At 38.4% G+C, this 18836-nt stretch overlaps 1 protein-coding gene across 1 annotated transcript in view; it reads right to left on the reverse strand.

The window, feature by feature from the left end:
- The window catches only part of ANKRD44 (ankyrin repeat domain 44), a 300661-nt gene that overhangs the window by 149085 nt on the left and 132740 nt on the right, over window positions 1-18836 (reverse strand). Inside the window, exon 3 of the mRNA XM_081261737.1 lies at window positions 4117-4195. Within this exon, the coding sequence (XP_081117863.1) occupies window positions 4117-4195 (79 nt within the window). The remainder of the gene's footprint in view (window positions 1-4116; window positions 4196-18836) is intronic.

Consider the following 18836-nt stretch of genomic DNA (forward strand, 5'->3'; position numbering starts at 1 on the left):
GGTATACTGACACTTCAGAAACAAAGGCTCAGCTAAAAATGATCAGTCTAAATACAAATTAAGCATGTTTCCCATCTTTTCCCTGTTACTTCTTAATTTTACTTCCAAGAGATCAGGAGTAAAGGGAACTCTGGGCATCTTTTCCAGAGACAGCATTTCTGTTCCATTAGCCTTGTCATTAGGAAGAGTGGAACAAAGAAAAAAGAAGTGGCGTGATAAATGTGGGCTGAGTGACTGAAAATTCTTACAGGTCAAAGACAATAGCCAAAGCTTAAGGCTGATTTATGCAAAGTCTGGCTTTTAATTTTTGAAATAAACACACATAAAAGAAATATCATATGAAACATGATTATATTATAATGAGATCAAGTCGCTGTTGATTTTTTTTTAACATAGAGATGAAATCTTATTATAGCACGAGAACACTGTCTTTCCAAGCAATTGCCTTGGAGAAGTGTATGATAATTCCATGTATCTGGCAATTGCTCAAAATATTTTTAAAAAACTCCCCTTGGAGTTTCTGTTAGAGCCAGTTTACACACCCACAAGAAATAGTCCATTGCTTTATAATTGCATGACATTTGTAAGCCAAAATCAGCATTGTTGATTTTCACCAGATTAAAAAAATATGTCAAATCCATCCTCAAACAATGTGTATCTGTTATGCATAAGGGAATCGAAAAAATGATGTGCCACTAGCTCTGGAGGCAAACTGCATCACAAGTGGTAAGCAGATTTTGAAAAATCACAGGAAATAATTCTGCAAGACTTCCACTCATTAGGTGGCATAAATTCTAATAAATTAACTGTTTTATTTACTAGGCACACCTGACAATCTCCCATATTACAGGATGCACACTTCCTATAACTCTGGAACCCTTACCCAACCTTGGTTTTCTCTACAGTATATCTCTACTGTCATCATTTTTCTGTGTGCTCCTCTTCCTATATCTCAACCTGGGTCTCTTAACTCTCATCACTGAAGGGTTCTTATTGATCTCATTGACCTTCTCTCTGCCTTATTCCTAACTCAGTCAGATCCAAACAGAAGCCAAAGTAAGAGGGGGACTGACAGTGATAAGAAGGTGCAATCTGCAAGGCTTCCATTCATCCTCAAGACCTTGGGCTCTCAGGCTCCATCCATCTGGTTAAAAGCAGAAAAAATTCAGTAGAAATTCAATGGGTTTAGGTTTCATCATGCTCTGTAAGTTTATACAACAGCAGAGAATATAGCTGAAACAGGCTGTTCTGGCAAGGCCAAATTATTTGTCCAACATGGGAATCATTAGCACCTCATTCATTATAAAATTGGAAAATAGTGCGGTTGGATTCCCTAAAGGGTCAGCTGCCAGATGTAAGCTCAAAAGTTGAAATCATTATATTCTCACAGTGATATTTCTTTATGAGTATAAAATTTAAATTGAATAAAGGACTGCTTAGGGAAAGTAAAAACAATGTGAATCCTAAAAGTTGACCTCAGATTTTTTTGAATTGCTGAAGGACTTCCCCAATGCTTGTCCATACCCTAAGTCTTCCTAATTTGATGGGGAAGAGAAAGAAAAATTCCATAGTGAGTGGAACCAAAATTATACCAAAGACATTAAGAACTCTGTAATTCTAAGACCAAACAGGTGTATAAATCAAGATACATGCTACAGCTTCTCCAAGACCTACTGAATAAGCCACACAGAGGAGAAGAGATGATATACCTACATAAAGGTGGTGTGAGCCCAAGTTTCTCAACAGTCACCCGCCCCAGATGGTCCATTTCATGCTGCAGAAATAAAACCTTCCTTTTCAGATATAGAAACAACTAGAGAGTCTAAGACAAAGTTTTGAATTTGAATTTGCACATTCATGAAACAAACATTCCTCTAAGATGGTGAGAGAGCTCTTTTCTCTCTTTCTCTCTTCCTTCCTTCCTTCCTTTCTTTCTCTCACTGGGAATTGAAACCAGGGGCATTAATGACCAAGACACATCCCAAGCCCTTCTTCATTTTTTATTTTGAAACAGGGGCTCACTAAGTTTCTTAGGGCCTCATTAAGTTACTAAGGCTGGCTTTGAACTTGTGATCCTCCTGCCTCAGTCTCCCTGGGCTGCTGGGATTACAGGCATGTGCCACCACACCCAACTGAGGAAAGCTCTTAACACAGATTGAACATCCCTATCCAAAATGCTGAGACCAAGGGGCTGGGGTTGTAGCTCAGTGGTAGAGCGCCTGCTTAGCACATGCGAGGCCCTGGGTTTGATCCTCAGCACCACATAAAAATAAGTAAATAAAATAAAGGCATTGTGTCCAACTACACCTAAAAAAATATTTTTTAAAAATGCTGAGACCAAAAGTATTTCAAATTTTGGAACTTTTTTTTCATATTTTGAAATATCTGCAATATAAAGAGATATGTTGGGAAGGAGGATCTAAGTCTAAACATTAAATCCATTTGTTTCACATATACCTTGTACACATAGCCTGAAGGTAATTTTACACAATATTTTTATTGCACCTGCACTTCAACTATCACATGAAGTCAGGTATAGAATTTTCCACTTATAGCATCATATTGGCACTCAAAAGTGTCTTGGATTTTGGATTTTAGACTTTCAGATAAGGATGTTCAACTGATATATTTGAATGGTAGTACAGCAGGTTGGGACTGTTAGGTGTCTTATCATAACATTCTTCAAAGTCTAACCCCAGTTCCACATGACTGTCAGGAGCATTAGGCACATGACTTGCTTCCTGGGGAAACACCTCCAGAATGTGAACACAACGAAACTAAGGGTAACACGAATCTTCCTGGTGTATCACAGCACAATTCTTTCCCACGATGTTCTCCCCTTCCGCTTGAATACGTGTTGCAGCTCCTAGCTTGGTACAATTTACTTTAAAATTCAACAACTTTCCTTTACTATCGTAAACAAGGGCAAAGCCTTATTGAAGGCCTTTTGCCTAGTCCATGGGCAGAGGCATTTCCTCTAGATTTTAATCTCCCCAAACAGAAACAAGGAAGAAGAAAGATAGCCTCTCTGCACATAATCTACAATGATGCATGTGCATGCGCTCAGATTCATCCCAGGGATTTGTCTAGCAAACACTCAAGGGAGAAAGCACAGAATGGTTCTGGAAACCTGTTTGGTGAGATGTACTGAGCAAACAGGTTTCCAGAAATAAAAGCATTAGCATTTTAAAATCTGATGAAGCATTTAAATACATAGAAAAATAAAGAGAATAATATCACAAAGAACAGTATGCACACAAACTAGATTTAATATGTTTGACATATTTGCTTCCAGGTTTTAAAAAATAAAACATTTTATGGAGAGTTGTAATAGTCCCTTTTATGCCCTTCCCTGAAGGCATCCTCACTCAGCCTGCCTACTCACAGGCAGACACTATTCAGAAACTGACATGGTCCCTTACCTTCCACATTTTTATACTTTTATTACATGGTCACAGTTCTATAGCCATAAGCTAGCTTGGTATTATTTTGCAGTACAATTTAAACATATGTATGCATTTACATTTAGAAAATTTATATACTCAGCATAAGTACGTATAGCACTTACAAGGTGCAAATATACACAATCTATTTATAGTGAATACAAACCACATGCATGTAGTATGCATGTTTATATAGACTCTAAACCAGTTTTCTTCTTTCTTTTTTTTTTTTTTTTTTTTTGGTGTGGTGGTACTAGGGATTGAACCCAGGGCCTTGTGCATGCAAGGCAAGCACTCAACCAACTGAGCTATATCCCCAGCCTTGTTTTCATTTTTTATAATTAAAATACCAATCAAAAGATATCCAAATGTACTGCATTTGTCCACAATGCTGTACTTGACTAGATACCCAGGATTTGAACATTCAAAGTAATATAAATATTTTACTAGAGAAGTCATTTTTCTATTTTGTTGTTGTTTGTTTTGAGAAGTCATTTTTCAAACATGAGGTTTTTTGCATTGTCTTTCTTTCACAGATTAAATTGCTGATCAAATAAACTTCCATGAATATAATAAAGAAAGTTTTGTCTGGTCTTACTGCAGGAGTCAGTCTAGTAAATGGGTCAATTAAACTTTTATCTAGAGTTGACATTTGAATACAGGTGTTATTTACCTGACAGAATCAGGAGTTCAATGATCTCTGCATCTCCCAGGAATGCGGCCACATGAAGAGGGGTTCGTTTCTCAGAATCCTGAAATTAAACAATGTCAAAGTTATACAACAGGTCTCTGGCAGCAGGAGGTGCCTTTTGTAGTTGGTAAAACATGTGGCTCCCTCTGACGTTAAGGCTTGGGGAATGAGCTTGAAAGCCAAACAGAAACTGAGGTGAGTCTGGTTATAATTTTCTCTTAGCATACACCATGGTCACATGCACAAAGGATTCCATTTTTTTGTGTCTGTGCATGACATTTGCCTAATTATGGCCCAGATCAGGACAAGGATGGACCATTATCTACTAGATGATGAGCCTCAATTTATTTTCAGATGTTTAGTCTGGTAAAAAATAAAAATTTCCCAAACCTATCTTAGCAACAAAGTGCAAAACTTTCAAAGATTTACTTTCCTTCTGAGGGAACGCAGTGGAATTATTCATAAGGCCATGAAACTTAAGTACAGTCACTTTCTCCTTTCTATCCTTATCCACTGTTGCCTAGACTCCTGCCCCTTTGCGTAGTGCTGATGGGATGCCAACTCTCAGCCAAAACCAAATTCTGGGGTCAGAGGGGTGACCACAATAGACCTGGTCCCTGCTTTCATGAAATGTGCATTCCAGTGGGAAGGCTGACAATAGTCACATAAATAAACAACCTATGAGATCATTTCACATGTGGTACTAAAGACTGCAATTTCAAAGAACCAACTTTTAGTTTTATCTATTTTTTCAATGGTTTCTTTTGTTTCAATTTCATTGATTTCTGCTCTAATTTTAATTATTTCTTGTCTTCTACTACATTTGCTGTTGTTTTGCTCTTCCTTTTCTAGATTTTTGAGGTGTTGTGTGAGTTCATTTATTTAAACGGGACTTGGAGATTATAGAGATGGGAGTAAAAGCGGTAAGGCCTTTCTAAGGATGTTGATATTTAAGCTGAGAGCTGGAGGCAGATTTAGTTTCTGTTTTACAGATGAGAAAAGTGTGACTCAGATAGACTGATAAATTCCTCAAGACCCCAAAGGTAACAGAGCTAAGATCCGACCTTCTCCTATAAGACCCCAGTTTCTGTCCTTGGACAGGCACTTAACACATTGTGCTGAGAGACACAATACAAAGATAGGGTGAGAGCATGATGGCATGCAGAGAAAAAAATACAGCTTCCCCACCTGCAATTAGAGATAATACTATCTACCTTTGAGGGCTGATAAGAGGAGTTCAGATAATGTGAGCAAATAAAGCCCAGGTAAGCAGAGGCAGGTGCATGGCTAGTGCACCATCCGTGGGCACTCTTGTCATCAGCATAGATATGTGTGTGATATCTTTCCTCCCAGACTGAAACTTTCTGAAGGGAAAGAACGGCTCTTGTTCCCCTTTATTCTCACAGTAGCAGCAGAGCTGGTGCTTAGCATAAACTGGCTGAACTGAACTAGTCTACATGCCTGGCTTCTTCCACAAACTTCCATCAACTACTCCATGACAATGGTGACCAAAGCCTGGATGCTACATCTTTATGGGTTCTCCTAAAACCAGCATGTGTTCTAGTTTCCAGATTCTTTGATTCTATTAATTTTAATCACCATTTCCATTATCAATTAATTATACAATCGACTTACCAACCCTTGACTAGCCCAAGGATATTATTTTATGTTCTGACCATTGAGGCCCTCTGCTCTTCATGGTTCACTAAAATCTAAAGCAGATGGCAGACAGGGGATGTGACAAGAATTGATTTTCCAACCTGGCCATTTGTTGGAGGTTCTGGAAAATGGTTTTATGAAGAGATGGACTAACATTAAGTGGATAAAAAGATGAATTTGAATTAGATGGAAACTTATGTTGTCTATGAATGACTGTAGACAATTGCTATGGGCAAGGGGAAATAAAGCAATAACATAGCTGGGCATGGTGATACATGCTTGAAATCACAGAGGCTTGGAAGGCTGAAACAGGAGGATCACAAGTTCAAAGCTAGTCTCAGCAAAAGTGAGATGTTAAGCAACTCAGTGAGTCCCTGTCCCTAAATAAGATACAAAATAAGGTTGGGGATGTGGCTTAGTGCTCAAGTGCCCCTGAGTTCAATCTCTAGTATTGCCCCCTCCAAAAAAGCAATCATGGGGCTGGGGTTGTGGCTCAGTGGTAGAGTGCTTGCCTTACATGTGGAAGGCAATGGGTTCAATCCTCACATATAAATAAAAATAAAAGTATTGTGTCCACTACCAATTAAAAAAATAAAGTAAAAAAAGGCAATCATATAAGTATAAAATAATGATATGCACTTGAGAGTTCAGTCAGATACATGATCACGGTAAACCTATAACACTGCATTACCCTGTCTTTGAAAATAAAGATTGAAAGTGCATTTGCTTATTTGAGAATCAAATATACTCATTTATGCAATGAACTATAGAAATGAGACCAGGATCAGACAAATATTTTCTATTCCTTTTTATTCTATTGGTATACCTAAGAATTTTCCATTTTAACTCCACACTCCCTTTGAATCTTCATTATATCTACTTAAAATTTACTTCTGGGGCTTGGGATAAAAGTTATATAATTATATGTTCTTCTGTGAATTGAATTAGATCCAGAGTTTGGTTCAACAAATTCAACCTTACCCAAGTGATTAAAACAAGGACTATCCCAACCCAAATTATGACTTCATTTGACCTGAAGAAAAGTCAATGCTCTGAAAACTTGGCCTTAAATGAAAAGTCAAGAAAATTCCAACATCTCTCCCTGCCTTGCAAATTTGGTTGCTCTGTCATTATATGACTGGCTTTACTGACTCTAGCTTTACTGATTTGACACAACTTGTTCAAGCTAAATTTTCTATAATATAAAAAGGGGGTGCTCTGTGAGATCATATTGTAAAAATTCTTATGAGGGCTGAGGATGTGGTTCAAGCGGTATCGTGCTCGCCTGGCATGCACGGGGCGCTGGGTTCGATCCTCAGCACCACATACAAATAAAATAAAGATGTTGTGTCCACCGAAAACTAAAAAATAAATGTTAAAATATTTTTAAAAAATTCTTATGAATCCCAGTGTTACTGTCAAGATGCAAAGATTCCCTGCAGCTTCCAGGACAACGATGGTCATTGCCACTCCCCTTTAGTGACATGGACAGGTAATTTCAGAGAAGAACTGTATTCAGGCAGCCGTCGTTTAGCTCACAGAAGCAGCAGAATATAAAAAAATCACATGTGCTATTAAGACCTTAACCAAAATAACAGTGTATTTCCACTACTAACCAAGGGTTGCTAACACCTGTTCTATAGCAAGGAACCGAGCTGTGTACAAGGATCACAAATTGAGGGATGGATGATGGAGCCACAGTAATCACCACATTTAATAAGCTGAAATTGGCCAGAAGGTTGCATTACATACTCTGTCAAACTACAAGGCCTCCCTACTTTGCCACAGTTAAACTAATAGAGCAGGATATACACTGATAGAAGGAGGTGGTTTGGAAGAAAAGGGAATACTGGTAATAATATATCAGTAAAAAATGGGTTCAAGGTCAAAGATAACCCTAGGGTGTCTAGAAGAAAAAACAAACTTATCTGGAAATTATTAAGTGCTTTTATTTTATTTATTCTATAATGCCTTCTCATCTATTCTGCCTCTTGATCTCATAACATTCCTATCAGGGGAGACAGACCTTTTACAACTGTATTCTTTAACCTTATCACCATTTAATGGGAAAAAAAAACGTGAGCCCTGCGTAGGATGTACAATTTGCCCAAAAGAGCAAATTGATGTCAAAGAATTAGGTGTCCTAGCACCCAAATGGAAACTTTTTTCTTGATAATAATGAAAGTAAAAACACTATCTTACAGGTTGCCTTAACAGTCTAAAAGCCTTTTCATTATAATCCCCAAGAAATGCTAGAAAAAAAAATGTGACAAATATACAGTAGACATTCTTTAAAAGAGCTTATAAGAAATTAAATAGAAAGGGCCAGAAAGGGAGAGTAAACTGGGAACCAAAGCTGGAGGCAGAAGTCAATACACCAGGGGTGTGGGACTTAACCTACCACGGGACAGGGGACAGGAGACAGGCAGAGAATCAGAACTGAGCCCTTCACACAAGGAAAGACCCTTGCAGTGAAATGGCAAACTTGAAAACAGCCAAACATTCACACGGGCTGATGACAAAGAGACGCCTTGTCCTGGGCTCTTAGTAGGGGAACAAAGATGTTTCCACTGAACATCTGCAATCCCAGAGTTCATCCTCTGTGTTTGGGGGTTCTGAATTTACAATACTTTCATAGTACAGGAACTTTCAAGTTGAAAACAGGCATAAAAGTGGGGTTTAAGACACACCAAAACAAAACGTAGCTGGAGAGATGTGCTCTCTATCCAGGAAACCCAGGATGCCCAGAGATTAGATCTCCATCAAAGTCGAACTCACATGCTAAACCACAAGACCCTGGTGAACACAATTCGCCACAGCAAGAGTCAGCAGACATCACCAGCAAGAACTTGAGGTGATGATAGAATCAGATAGAGATTAGGCATCATGTTTAAAACAACTTAAGACATTACAAACAAAGACTAAGGGGAAAAAACACTGTTTCTGAAAAACAACAAATTTGGAAACCAGGTGTGATGGCATGCACCTGTAATCCAGCTACTTGAGAGTCTAAGGTGGGAGGATCATTTGGGCCCGGGAGTTCAAGACCAGCCTGGGCAACACAATGAGATAGTGAGACTCCCATTCCCCAACCCCTAAAAACTGGATTGAGGGAGACATGAAGGAAGTATTATGGGAAGCAGCCCCAACACATGATGTTAGAAATAATCTAAAACTTTGGTCTAAAAGGGATGAAAGCTGGAAGAGTAGAAAAAGAAGGGGAAAGAAGGAAAAACTAAGCATGGTGATTTTGTGTTATGCATTATAATGATTTATTCAGCCATATTTTCTAGACATAAACATTTATTTTAAAACTTTTGGGGGCTAGGGATAGAGCTCACGTGCACAAGGCCCTGGGTTCAGCCCCCAACACCAAAAAAAAAAAAAAAAGAAAAAGAAAGAAAGAAAGAAAGAAAAAAAAAAACTTATATGCCAGACATTGTTTAGATGTTAGGAATACAAAGCTTAAAAGATCCAGTCTTCCCACCCTGAAGAAACTCATAGTATAGTCTCCGAATTTTGAACTTTTGAACAAAAATAACAACAGGGTAGTGGCAATAATGATATTCATTATGTCAAGTGATTTATGAAAATTATCAAATGCAACGAGACTAATGTCTTAGTGAATTTCCCCCAAGCTCATCTAATTATGTATTAGGCTAGACAGAAAGTCTCAACAGACAAGGAAAAAAAATTTCTTTTGAAATGAGAAATAAACATAACTTGCTCAGGACCCTCTTGCTCAGTCCCTGGTGACTCCCGCTTATCTAGGAACTTTGGAAGCCCTGGGCCAGACTTCCAGGTCCATCACCCAGCCAAACATAAGCCTTACTGGTTGCCTTGGGGTCATTTCTGGTTCAAAATTAAAGTCAAGGACCAGGCCAGGCCTAGAGCACTTCTAGTCACAGTGCCCAGCTAAGCACACTCACCATTTGTCTCTATCTTTTGTCCAACTGGACTTTCTATGGTGACCAAAAGATAGTGAGTGGCACATAGATTTTCACAACACCCATAGATACAAGGGGGAAAATAACTTGAAACAAGCACATTAAGTGTAGCACACACCAGAACTGGCTCATCAACATAGCTTCAAAAGCTTGTCCAAGTATCACAAAAGGAAGGTCTTTTTTCCATCACACATTAGCTCTGACTCCCAACAAACCTTTGCACACGGATTCAGACTCATGAGAGAAGACCCAGGCTCTTCTAGAAGGAAGGAAAAATAAACCCTCCCTTTCTATGAATAGCCAAAGACACACACACACAGCCAGCTGGGGCTGAGCTAAATTTGCAGTATGTTGTAGAAAGATCAGGCAGAGGAAGTTTCTGAGTCGTCTGTTTACCAAAGAAGAAACAGATGAAAGAAAACAAGAAACTTGAAGTATGTGCATGCAAAGTGAGTTTGACATGGGCAGAGAGGCTTTATGGCAGCTAAAAATACTATGTAGACAGGAAGTTGAGGGGTCACCCCCAAGCCTCAGTTTTGAAGATTAAGAATTGCTTATCACATGCTTTGGAAATTATCATCTAAAAGTGTGCAGTCTACTTTGCATTTGAAATATCTGTCTTACAACAAAACAAACATTCCTTCCTACATATGAATATCTTACATACTAAGGCAGACAGATGGAACAATATTAGGAAAACAAGTCCATGAAATATAAAAGTTAAATTCTAATCATCGACCCAAACTTCCACTAAAAATCAAAGAAGCTGGGAAATAAAGGTCACCTTAGACCTAAGGAACTTCATGATACTGAACAGAGACAACGAGAGGTAAGCCATGTCAGAAGAAACTCTGAACACAAAATAGGTACCTTGGAGATACTTGAAATTACATGAGTAAAAGAGCCAAAGACAGATTTAAATCCAACAATGTGCAAAATGGGAAGGAGGCTGAGTCTTAAGGTGAGGAACTGGAGCCTGGAAGGGGGAAAGGAAATCAAAGAGGAGAAAACAAATGTCATGTCTCTCAAAAAAAAATTTTGTGTTTACTTGCAATTTTTAACTCTTCATAAATACGGAGAAGTATTTATGTAACAGACCTACATGTGCCCATTGGCAAACACAAACATGTTAACATTTTTCTATGGCTGCCTCAGAACCCTGCTTTTAAAAATGCCTTCAGGGATAAAATGCCATGGTTCAGAAATGCAAAGAGGGAGAGAGTATGTGTGAGGAGGTTGTTTTTCAAGACTTCACTATCAAATAGTGTGGCAGTGCACAGCTTCGTACACATCTCTCTGTGTGCAGTTTCCAAGAAAAGGAAATTCTGGATCCGAGGGTATATACCCATTTGATGTTATTAGATATTGACAAATAACTTTCAAAAGTAGTTTTTAGTAATTGACACATTGACCAGCCAAATATTAGTTCCTATTTCCAACACCTTTGCCAGTATTTGATGATATGGTCCCTGTTCCTCTTGAACAATACGATGTATCTGACGTTGTATGTTCTGCCTCCTTCGATTGCAAACTACCTGTACATAACTTTACGCTTTGTTAAATCCAGTAATTAGGTTTTTCTCTTGTGATACATGGAGGTTTTTTGTATTGTTTAATTCAACTTTCAACAAAAATTCAAGTTATGCTTCACCTAGACACAACAGAGATGGATCGATGTCTTCTGTAAGTCTCCAGAAGAAAAAATTTAAAGTTGTAATCCTCATTCATCCTTCATGTGCGCATCACCTCAGGCAGGTGGATCTTCCTGGGCTAAAGTCTTCCTTGCCTCAAAGGAGACAGCACACCTCTGCTCCCGCAGGTTCCCATTATGGCACAACTGTATTTAACCATCACTTGATTAGTATTTTAATCCATCCATCTGAATGTAACATGGATGCATGAGAAACAGCAGCACATCTTTCTGACTAAAAAAAAAAAAAAAGTTTAAATTACAGGTTCAAGCCTCAAATCTGTATCTCACTCTTGAAACTATTGCTGCAAGCTCAGTCCTTAACCCGATGCCAATCCAATAATGAGGACACGGTTTTGAGAAAGGGGGAAAAGAATGTTTATTGTTTGCTAGCAAAGGAGAAACACAGGGGACTCCTGTTCCAAAGGCTGTGATTCTGCACATAAGCAGAAAAAGGAGGCTTTTAAGGAGATGATTCAAAGGCTATATTCTCCTGTTCTCTGTTAGCAGTTGTAATTCATTGGCTAATTTGGGAGATAGCCATTTCTGATATCTTCTGGTACCATCCCCCAAATCTGGCTTACTTCATTCCTACGGTGGGAGTGTACTTAGGGACAGATCACTCTGCCTACGATGGGAAGAAAGGTAATCCTGTTTCCCTGAGACTAGAGAGGGGGAGAGATTAGAAAGGAACAGGGAGAGAGGAAGAGAAAGAAACGTCCATTTCAAAAATAAATTGCAGTGGCAGAGCAGCGAGGGCTACCTTCAAAGCACAGAGTGGACCACTGTTACAAAAATATATAAGATAAAATAAGAGAAATGAGAATGCCAGAGATATCTTACCTGCCTTACATGGATGTTTTGTTACATTAAATTTTTAAAATAAAATTATGGATAGTAATCAAGATTATATCACATTTTATTGTTCAAATTTTATCCTTAAAATAGTACTATGAGGTAAATATGATTGTCCCCATTTTACTGAGGGGAACCTGAGACTTTGAGATGACAAGGAACTTTTCCAGAGCTAGTGAGTTGTAAAACTCAAATTCAAGAGCAGATATGATTCCATCGATCAAATTTTTGCTGAGTCTCCAAATGGCTACAATCAGCACTCTTGTCCTAATACTGTAGACCCAAGGTCAATGCTTGTATGTGAAAAGTATCAGCAAGGAAAAAAAAAAGTACTAACACTACTTGACTTTAAGACTTATTTTATAAAGCTACAGTGATCAAGACAATATGGTATTGGTACAAAGAGAACTCACGGTGAAAGGATGGTCCTGTCAACAAAGGTGCTGAAGTAATTAGATGCTCACATGCAAAAAAAAAAAAAAAAGTGAACGTCAACCTGTAACAGGGGTTTAGTTGATGCTTCAACTATATCCCTTGTCACTCTGAAACTTACATGTTTCTTTTCTTTTTTTCCTGACCTTCTTTTCCCTGATCTTTTCCTTCCTGATCTCTTCTCCCTAATCTCTTTTTCTCTGAATCCCCTTTTTTAAAACCCCGTTCCCCATAATGGGCAGAATCACAGGCTCTGGGACAGGAGTCCCCTCTGTTTCTCCTTTGCTAGCAAGCAATAAAACATTTTCCTTTTTCTCAAGGCCTTGTCTGATTGGCGTTGAGGACAAGGACCAAACTTTCAGTTACAAATCTATACCTTGCACTCTAGACAAATATGAAATAAAAATGGATCCTAGAATGAAAAGCAAAACTTAAAATTATAGCAGCAGAATAGAATAGACTTTATGATTGCTGTATGTATATAGGTGACTGTATGACCAATGTGATTCTGCAATCTGTACAATCAGAAAAAATGAGAATTATACCCCAATTGATTCAAATGTATGAATTGCCAAGATCATTGTAATGTCATGTGTAGATAATAATTAAAAAATCTTAAAATTATAAAATACTTAAAGGAAAAACAGACCCCTAGATCTGACACCAACTACAATCCATAAAAGAATAAATTGATAAATAACATTTCATCAAAATTAATAACATCTTTGAAACACATTGTTAAGAGAATGAAGACAAGCTGCAGATGGAGAAAATATTATAATATTTGGATATGCTGGATAAAGGACTTCCAAGTAGGATGTAAAAAGACACTCAAAACTCAACAATATGAAAGCAAACAATCCAACCAAAATTAAACAAAAGATGTGAACAGAAATTTCACCAAAGGGGATATACTGCTAACAAGCACATGAAACAATATTCAACATCATTAGACATTAGAAAAGGCAAATTAAAGCCATATTACATACTTGCTAAAATTGCTGAAATTAGAAGGGTTAATGACACCAAGTGTTGGTGAAGTGGTAGAGAAACTGGACCATTCATATGCTGCTGCTGGGAATGAAGAATGGCACAACCACTTTGAAAAACAACTTGGCAATTTCTTAAATATACATCTACCATATGATCTAGGTATTCTATTCCTGGGTCTTTACCCAAGAAAAACAAAAGCCTATGTCCTTACAGAGACTTGTGCAAGCATAATCATAGCAGCTTTATTTCCAACCCCAAACTGGAAGTAATCCAAAATTCTATCACTAACAGCTAAATGGACAAACGACAGTATTGCTATATAATGGAACACTGATGAGCAATTAAAAGGAATAAACTATTGATATATGTCACAACATGGATGAATCAAAAGAGTTGTGCCAAATGAAAGAAGCCAGGAAAAAAAGAATAGACACTGCAAAATCCATTTACATAAAATTCTAAAAAATGCCAACTAAAGTACAAGGACACAAAGATCAGTGGCTGCCTGAGGAGGCTGAGGGAGAGATTGGGGAGGGTTAGATGAAGGGATGACCAAGGGTAAAAGGAAGCTTCTAGAGGCAATGGATACACTGATGGCTTCATGGGTGTACACAGGTCAAAACTTCACAAACTATACATTTTAAATATGCGTAGCTTGTTGTGTACCAATTGTATGTCCATAAAGCTGTTTTAAAAATATATAAGTACGCAAATAAAACCATTTTCTCACTCTTATGTCACATAAAAAGGTCATATTTGTTTATTTTTATGATTTATTGGTATATTATAATTATGTATAACAGTGGGATTTGTTTGACAGATCTGTATATGCTCAAAACATAACTTGATTGATCTCATTCCCTAGTACCTTCCTGTTCTCTTTCCTTCTCCTTCCCCACCAAGAAAGGCATATTTAAAAATTAAAAAGTACACCAACACAACAGGATAAACTCAGCTAATGAAGAAAGAAGAAATGCCAAAGTCCAGTCAACCAATAATGAGTTAATGTAGAGTCAACTCATGTCATATCCTGCTCATAAAAGTAAAGTCCTTGGGAAAGGATGGCCTGGTGAGTTAAAGTGTATGGATTTTAAAATATGCACAAATAAGGTTTCTCTTCAAAACCCCTTAGAACTATTTGTTTTGATAACTGAATTCTCTGAAAATGTGTATTGAGTAAGAAGGATGTAGAAACTAAATCTAGAAAATTAAGTACAAGTGGAAAGATGAATGGTCTATGCCTGACCTGTGGGCACACTGCAGTATGTCAGCACTGGATAGCCAGAGGATGCTTGAGATTTCACTGTGCCCAGAAACCCACAAGTGAGAGAAGCCCTTTCAGAGCAGTCTCCACTTGGGAAAGCTGCTGGAATACCAACTACCTGTGAGGCCCTGATATCATTTGGCCAGGAACATCGCTTGAGAGCCAGTAGAAACTGAATGTGGAAAGGGGTTCCAGTCACTAAGTCCCACAGAGCAAAATATTGGCCAAGACACTCTGCTTCGTCATCAATGAAACAGTGATATTAAGTACATCCACCCACTGCAGGGACAAACATCAGGAGCTTCTGGTGACAACCAAAGCAGGTCTTCAAAGCAAGGCCATTCCTCCATAGACTGAAAGCTAATAAAGTTTACAATTGCTCTATTGCAGCACCCCAAGCATGTTGAATAGAGGTGTCATTAAATGTAATACATTTGTGAAATCATTTTCCACAAAGGAACACTAATTCTTGAATACATGGTGGCCACATCTTTCTGGTAAGTGTAGTAAGGGAGCCCATGGATAGGAACTGCTCTTGGTTCCAATACACTCACCAGCAAAGCAAGCAGTCTAGTTTCAGTTAGGGCCCTGCCACAGGCTCACTGTCTCTTTTAATTACTTCACTAATTTATTCAACAAACATAAATGTCTAACATGAAAGGTAAATAATTAAGAAAATTGCATAATCAGCTGAAAAGTTAAAGAGAGATAACTGCTAGTTTTTCATACATATAAGGGGCCTGGCAAAGGTACACATTTGTTGCCAGTTAAGTGACCACATGGTATTAGAAAGAAAATCTCAAGAAGTCTAGAATCATAAAATATTTGAAGTAGAAATATTTGAACTGGAGACATCCAAACTCTCATTTTTTGTCCAAGGTCGCACAACTTTTAATGGCAGTGGTGCCCCCCTTCATTCATAAAATTGGCACAATTGTTAACCCGGGGCACACCATGTGCTGCTTAACTGAGGATATGTCAGTATTTGAGAGACGGGCTCTGCTTCCATGGAGTCTGAAGGAAGTGAGCTCTCTTGACTGCAGATAGAAGGCTTCCTCTGCAGAAGACTCATATTCAACACACCCATCAGCAAAGAGAAGACACACACAGCGTTAGAAAATACCAACTGGAGAAAGAAATGATGTGCCATGAAGAAAGGAGGCAACACTGAAAGGTGTCAGCTCTGGACACAACAATAAATCTTAGTTATTGGGCCTCCCCCCTCCTCTGAATTAAAAGCAAAAGTTTCAAACAAAGTTTCTATAGCCCATAGAAAAACTATTTTAACTAAAATGAATAGTTGCCCTTTACAATTTTTTTCATCATCCACGTAATTATTTTAGAATCAGAGTGGATGTACAATACTGATAATAAAAATCACCAATGCAGTTATCTGGACCCAAGACATCAGATCAGCCCAACACACTAACATGTGAACTGTGAGTGCCTCTGGGTGAATAATTTTATGGGTGTTCTACCCTTTCTTTTTGTGTTTCAAGTCTCATAGTCTAGAAACAAGAAAATCAAATTCCTTTTGTAAATAAGAAGAGCTTCCTCTTTAGAAACAACAACAAAACGAGTCTATAAACAGCAAAGCACTAGACAATATGTCCTATCCAAAGCTTTCATTATCTTACAGGAGGCTTTAAATAATTGATATGTGAATGTGTTTCTCTGCAAATGACAAAGAATTACATTTGTGATTAAAAAGGTAAAACTATAATTTGTCTGATGTACCTAAAGTTGCCAAAGCACCATTCTAAATGCAACGGCTGATCCTACAGAAAATCCAGGAAGGCTGATCATGTAGAAATTGTTATTCCCATTTTACTGGACAGGAATCAAGGATGACTCAGAGAGTTAAGTGATGTTCCCAAAGTGACACACCAATATTTGGTGACCCTAGATTTCCTGACAACATTCTCTGTGTTCTCTCAACAATACTACATGGGATGTTAGTTAACCAGTAAGGATTCCTCTCCAGGGAAGAACCTGTTTCCATTGTCCTCACAGCACTGTGGAAGTCTTGGATCCTACCTACTCTGATCTTTTCTAGCAAGTAACCTGTAGGATAAGCAGGAGTGCCATGCACACATGTGCACCCACCCCCCACTTCCATTTAGGAAGAATGAAGACTCTGGTGTCAGAACAACCTGACTTGGAAATCCCCCCTCTGCCACTTATGAGCTCTATGACTTTGGGCAAATAAATCAACTTCCCTGAGACTCATTTTCCTTTTCTATAAAATGAAAATAGGATCATCATTACTGACTAGATGTCTGATAAATATTAGCCTTTCTATTATTGTGATTAATATTGACATCTTTGTGGCTTATCTTGATGTTTTTTTAGTTCCTATGGTGACTTTAGAAGAAAACAAGGATGCAGAACAGCTTCTGGAGGAACAATTTTGTTAAGAAATTATATTTTTACAAGTAGAAGGAATGACACTGCCCAAAGCCAGCCCATTGCTGGGCTTTGCCTGCCTTTCTTTTCTGCTGAAGTGGTCAACCATCATATCCTGTATCCTGACCATTGTGAACTATCTGACCTCAACCTGCAGGTAACTGAAGCCTCTTTCCTCTTTCAGACTCTAGACTTGGTCCACACATTCTTCAACCTTCATTTCCTGAGACCCACAGAAGAACCACCTCAAACATCAATATATTCTAATCCCTTCTCAGAATATATCCCTACTGCCCTGAAGGCCTCCTTTCTCATTCCATCAGTAGCTCAGCAGATCCAGCTCTGGTTAACACCTGGACAGATGGGAGCTGCCTTGGTGGTTCAATGCTGTGCCCCTTTTCTTCTCCCCTAAGCTAAAACCAGTGAATCGTCATCCCCAAACATCCTCACCAAATCCTTCTGACCCTTGAGAAGAGTATTTTGCAGCCCAAGACAATTCTGCTGTCCAAAAAAGCCCCCGTTTGGTCACTTAGAAGTAAACCCACTACAGCCTGGTAAAAGGTCCTCAGGCAAATAACCAGCTTATGTGTATGGCTATTTGTATATTTTCTGTATCACCAAGCAAGGAAGCATTCACCTATTCTCTTTCTAAATTGAGTCAGTGGACTAAAAAGCCAAGGATACTACAATGCTTCCCATACAGTGCTTTCCACTTAGCAAAGTAGGTACAAAATGGCAGGCATCCAAGCCCCTTATTTATATATTGATACGAGTGGTCCCAGAACCCAGAGGTGGTTACCTCAGAGCACTGCTCAGACAAAGGATATGGGGGATGCACCTCTCTAGCTCCAGGACACTCTCAAACAAACCTTCACCTGCCATCGGAGAAATGGCCACTTGAGATGCATGTGCCCTTCTTAAAGCTGGACTTTAGGGTATATTTTTCCCTAACCCAACTTTAAGTCCTTGTATTTCAAGACTGACTGGCATTTCTTCATGTGAGCTAAGAGTCCCCTAGGGATTCTCACTTGACAATCTGGCTTCTGAGAGCACAAAGAAGGCAAGAATAGGGTCTTTCTCTACAAAAATCTCAAATACCCTGGTCTCAACACCAGAGAGGATATGGGAATATGGCATTCCATGGATGGATTAAACATTAATATATATTTGGATGGTTTTCTTGTTGGCAAGTAATACCTTTTTTTTTCTATTGAGCTTATGGATTCATGGAAATGAATGATTTTTAACTTAAATGTATCTTGCTTTCCATACCATATGCATTTCTAAAAGTGGTCTACATATTCAATTGTGCAAGATTGTTTTTTCCATTGAATTATATAATAATGACTGGAAAACAAAACAGGACACAGGTTCAATCAGTGAGGGTCCAGCACCTCTTGGCTGCTCTAGATTTAAAGTCTACCACACCTCTCTGGGCAATCTGACCTCCAGATGG

The sequence above is a fragment of the Spermophilus citellus genome (assembly GCF_964194105.1).
Source record: "Spermophilus citellus genome assembly, chromosome: 11".
Taxonomy (NCBI): Eukaryota; Metazoa; Chordata; class Mammalia; order Rodentia; family Sciuridae; genus Spermophilus; species Spermophilus citellus.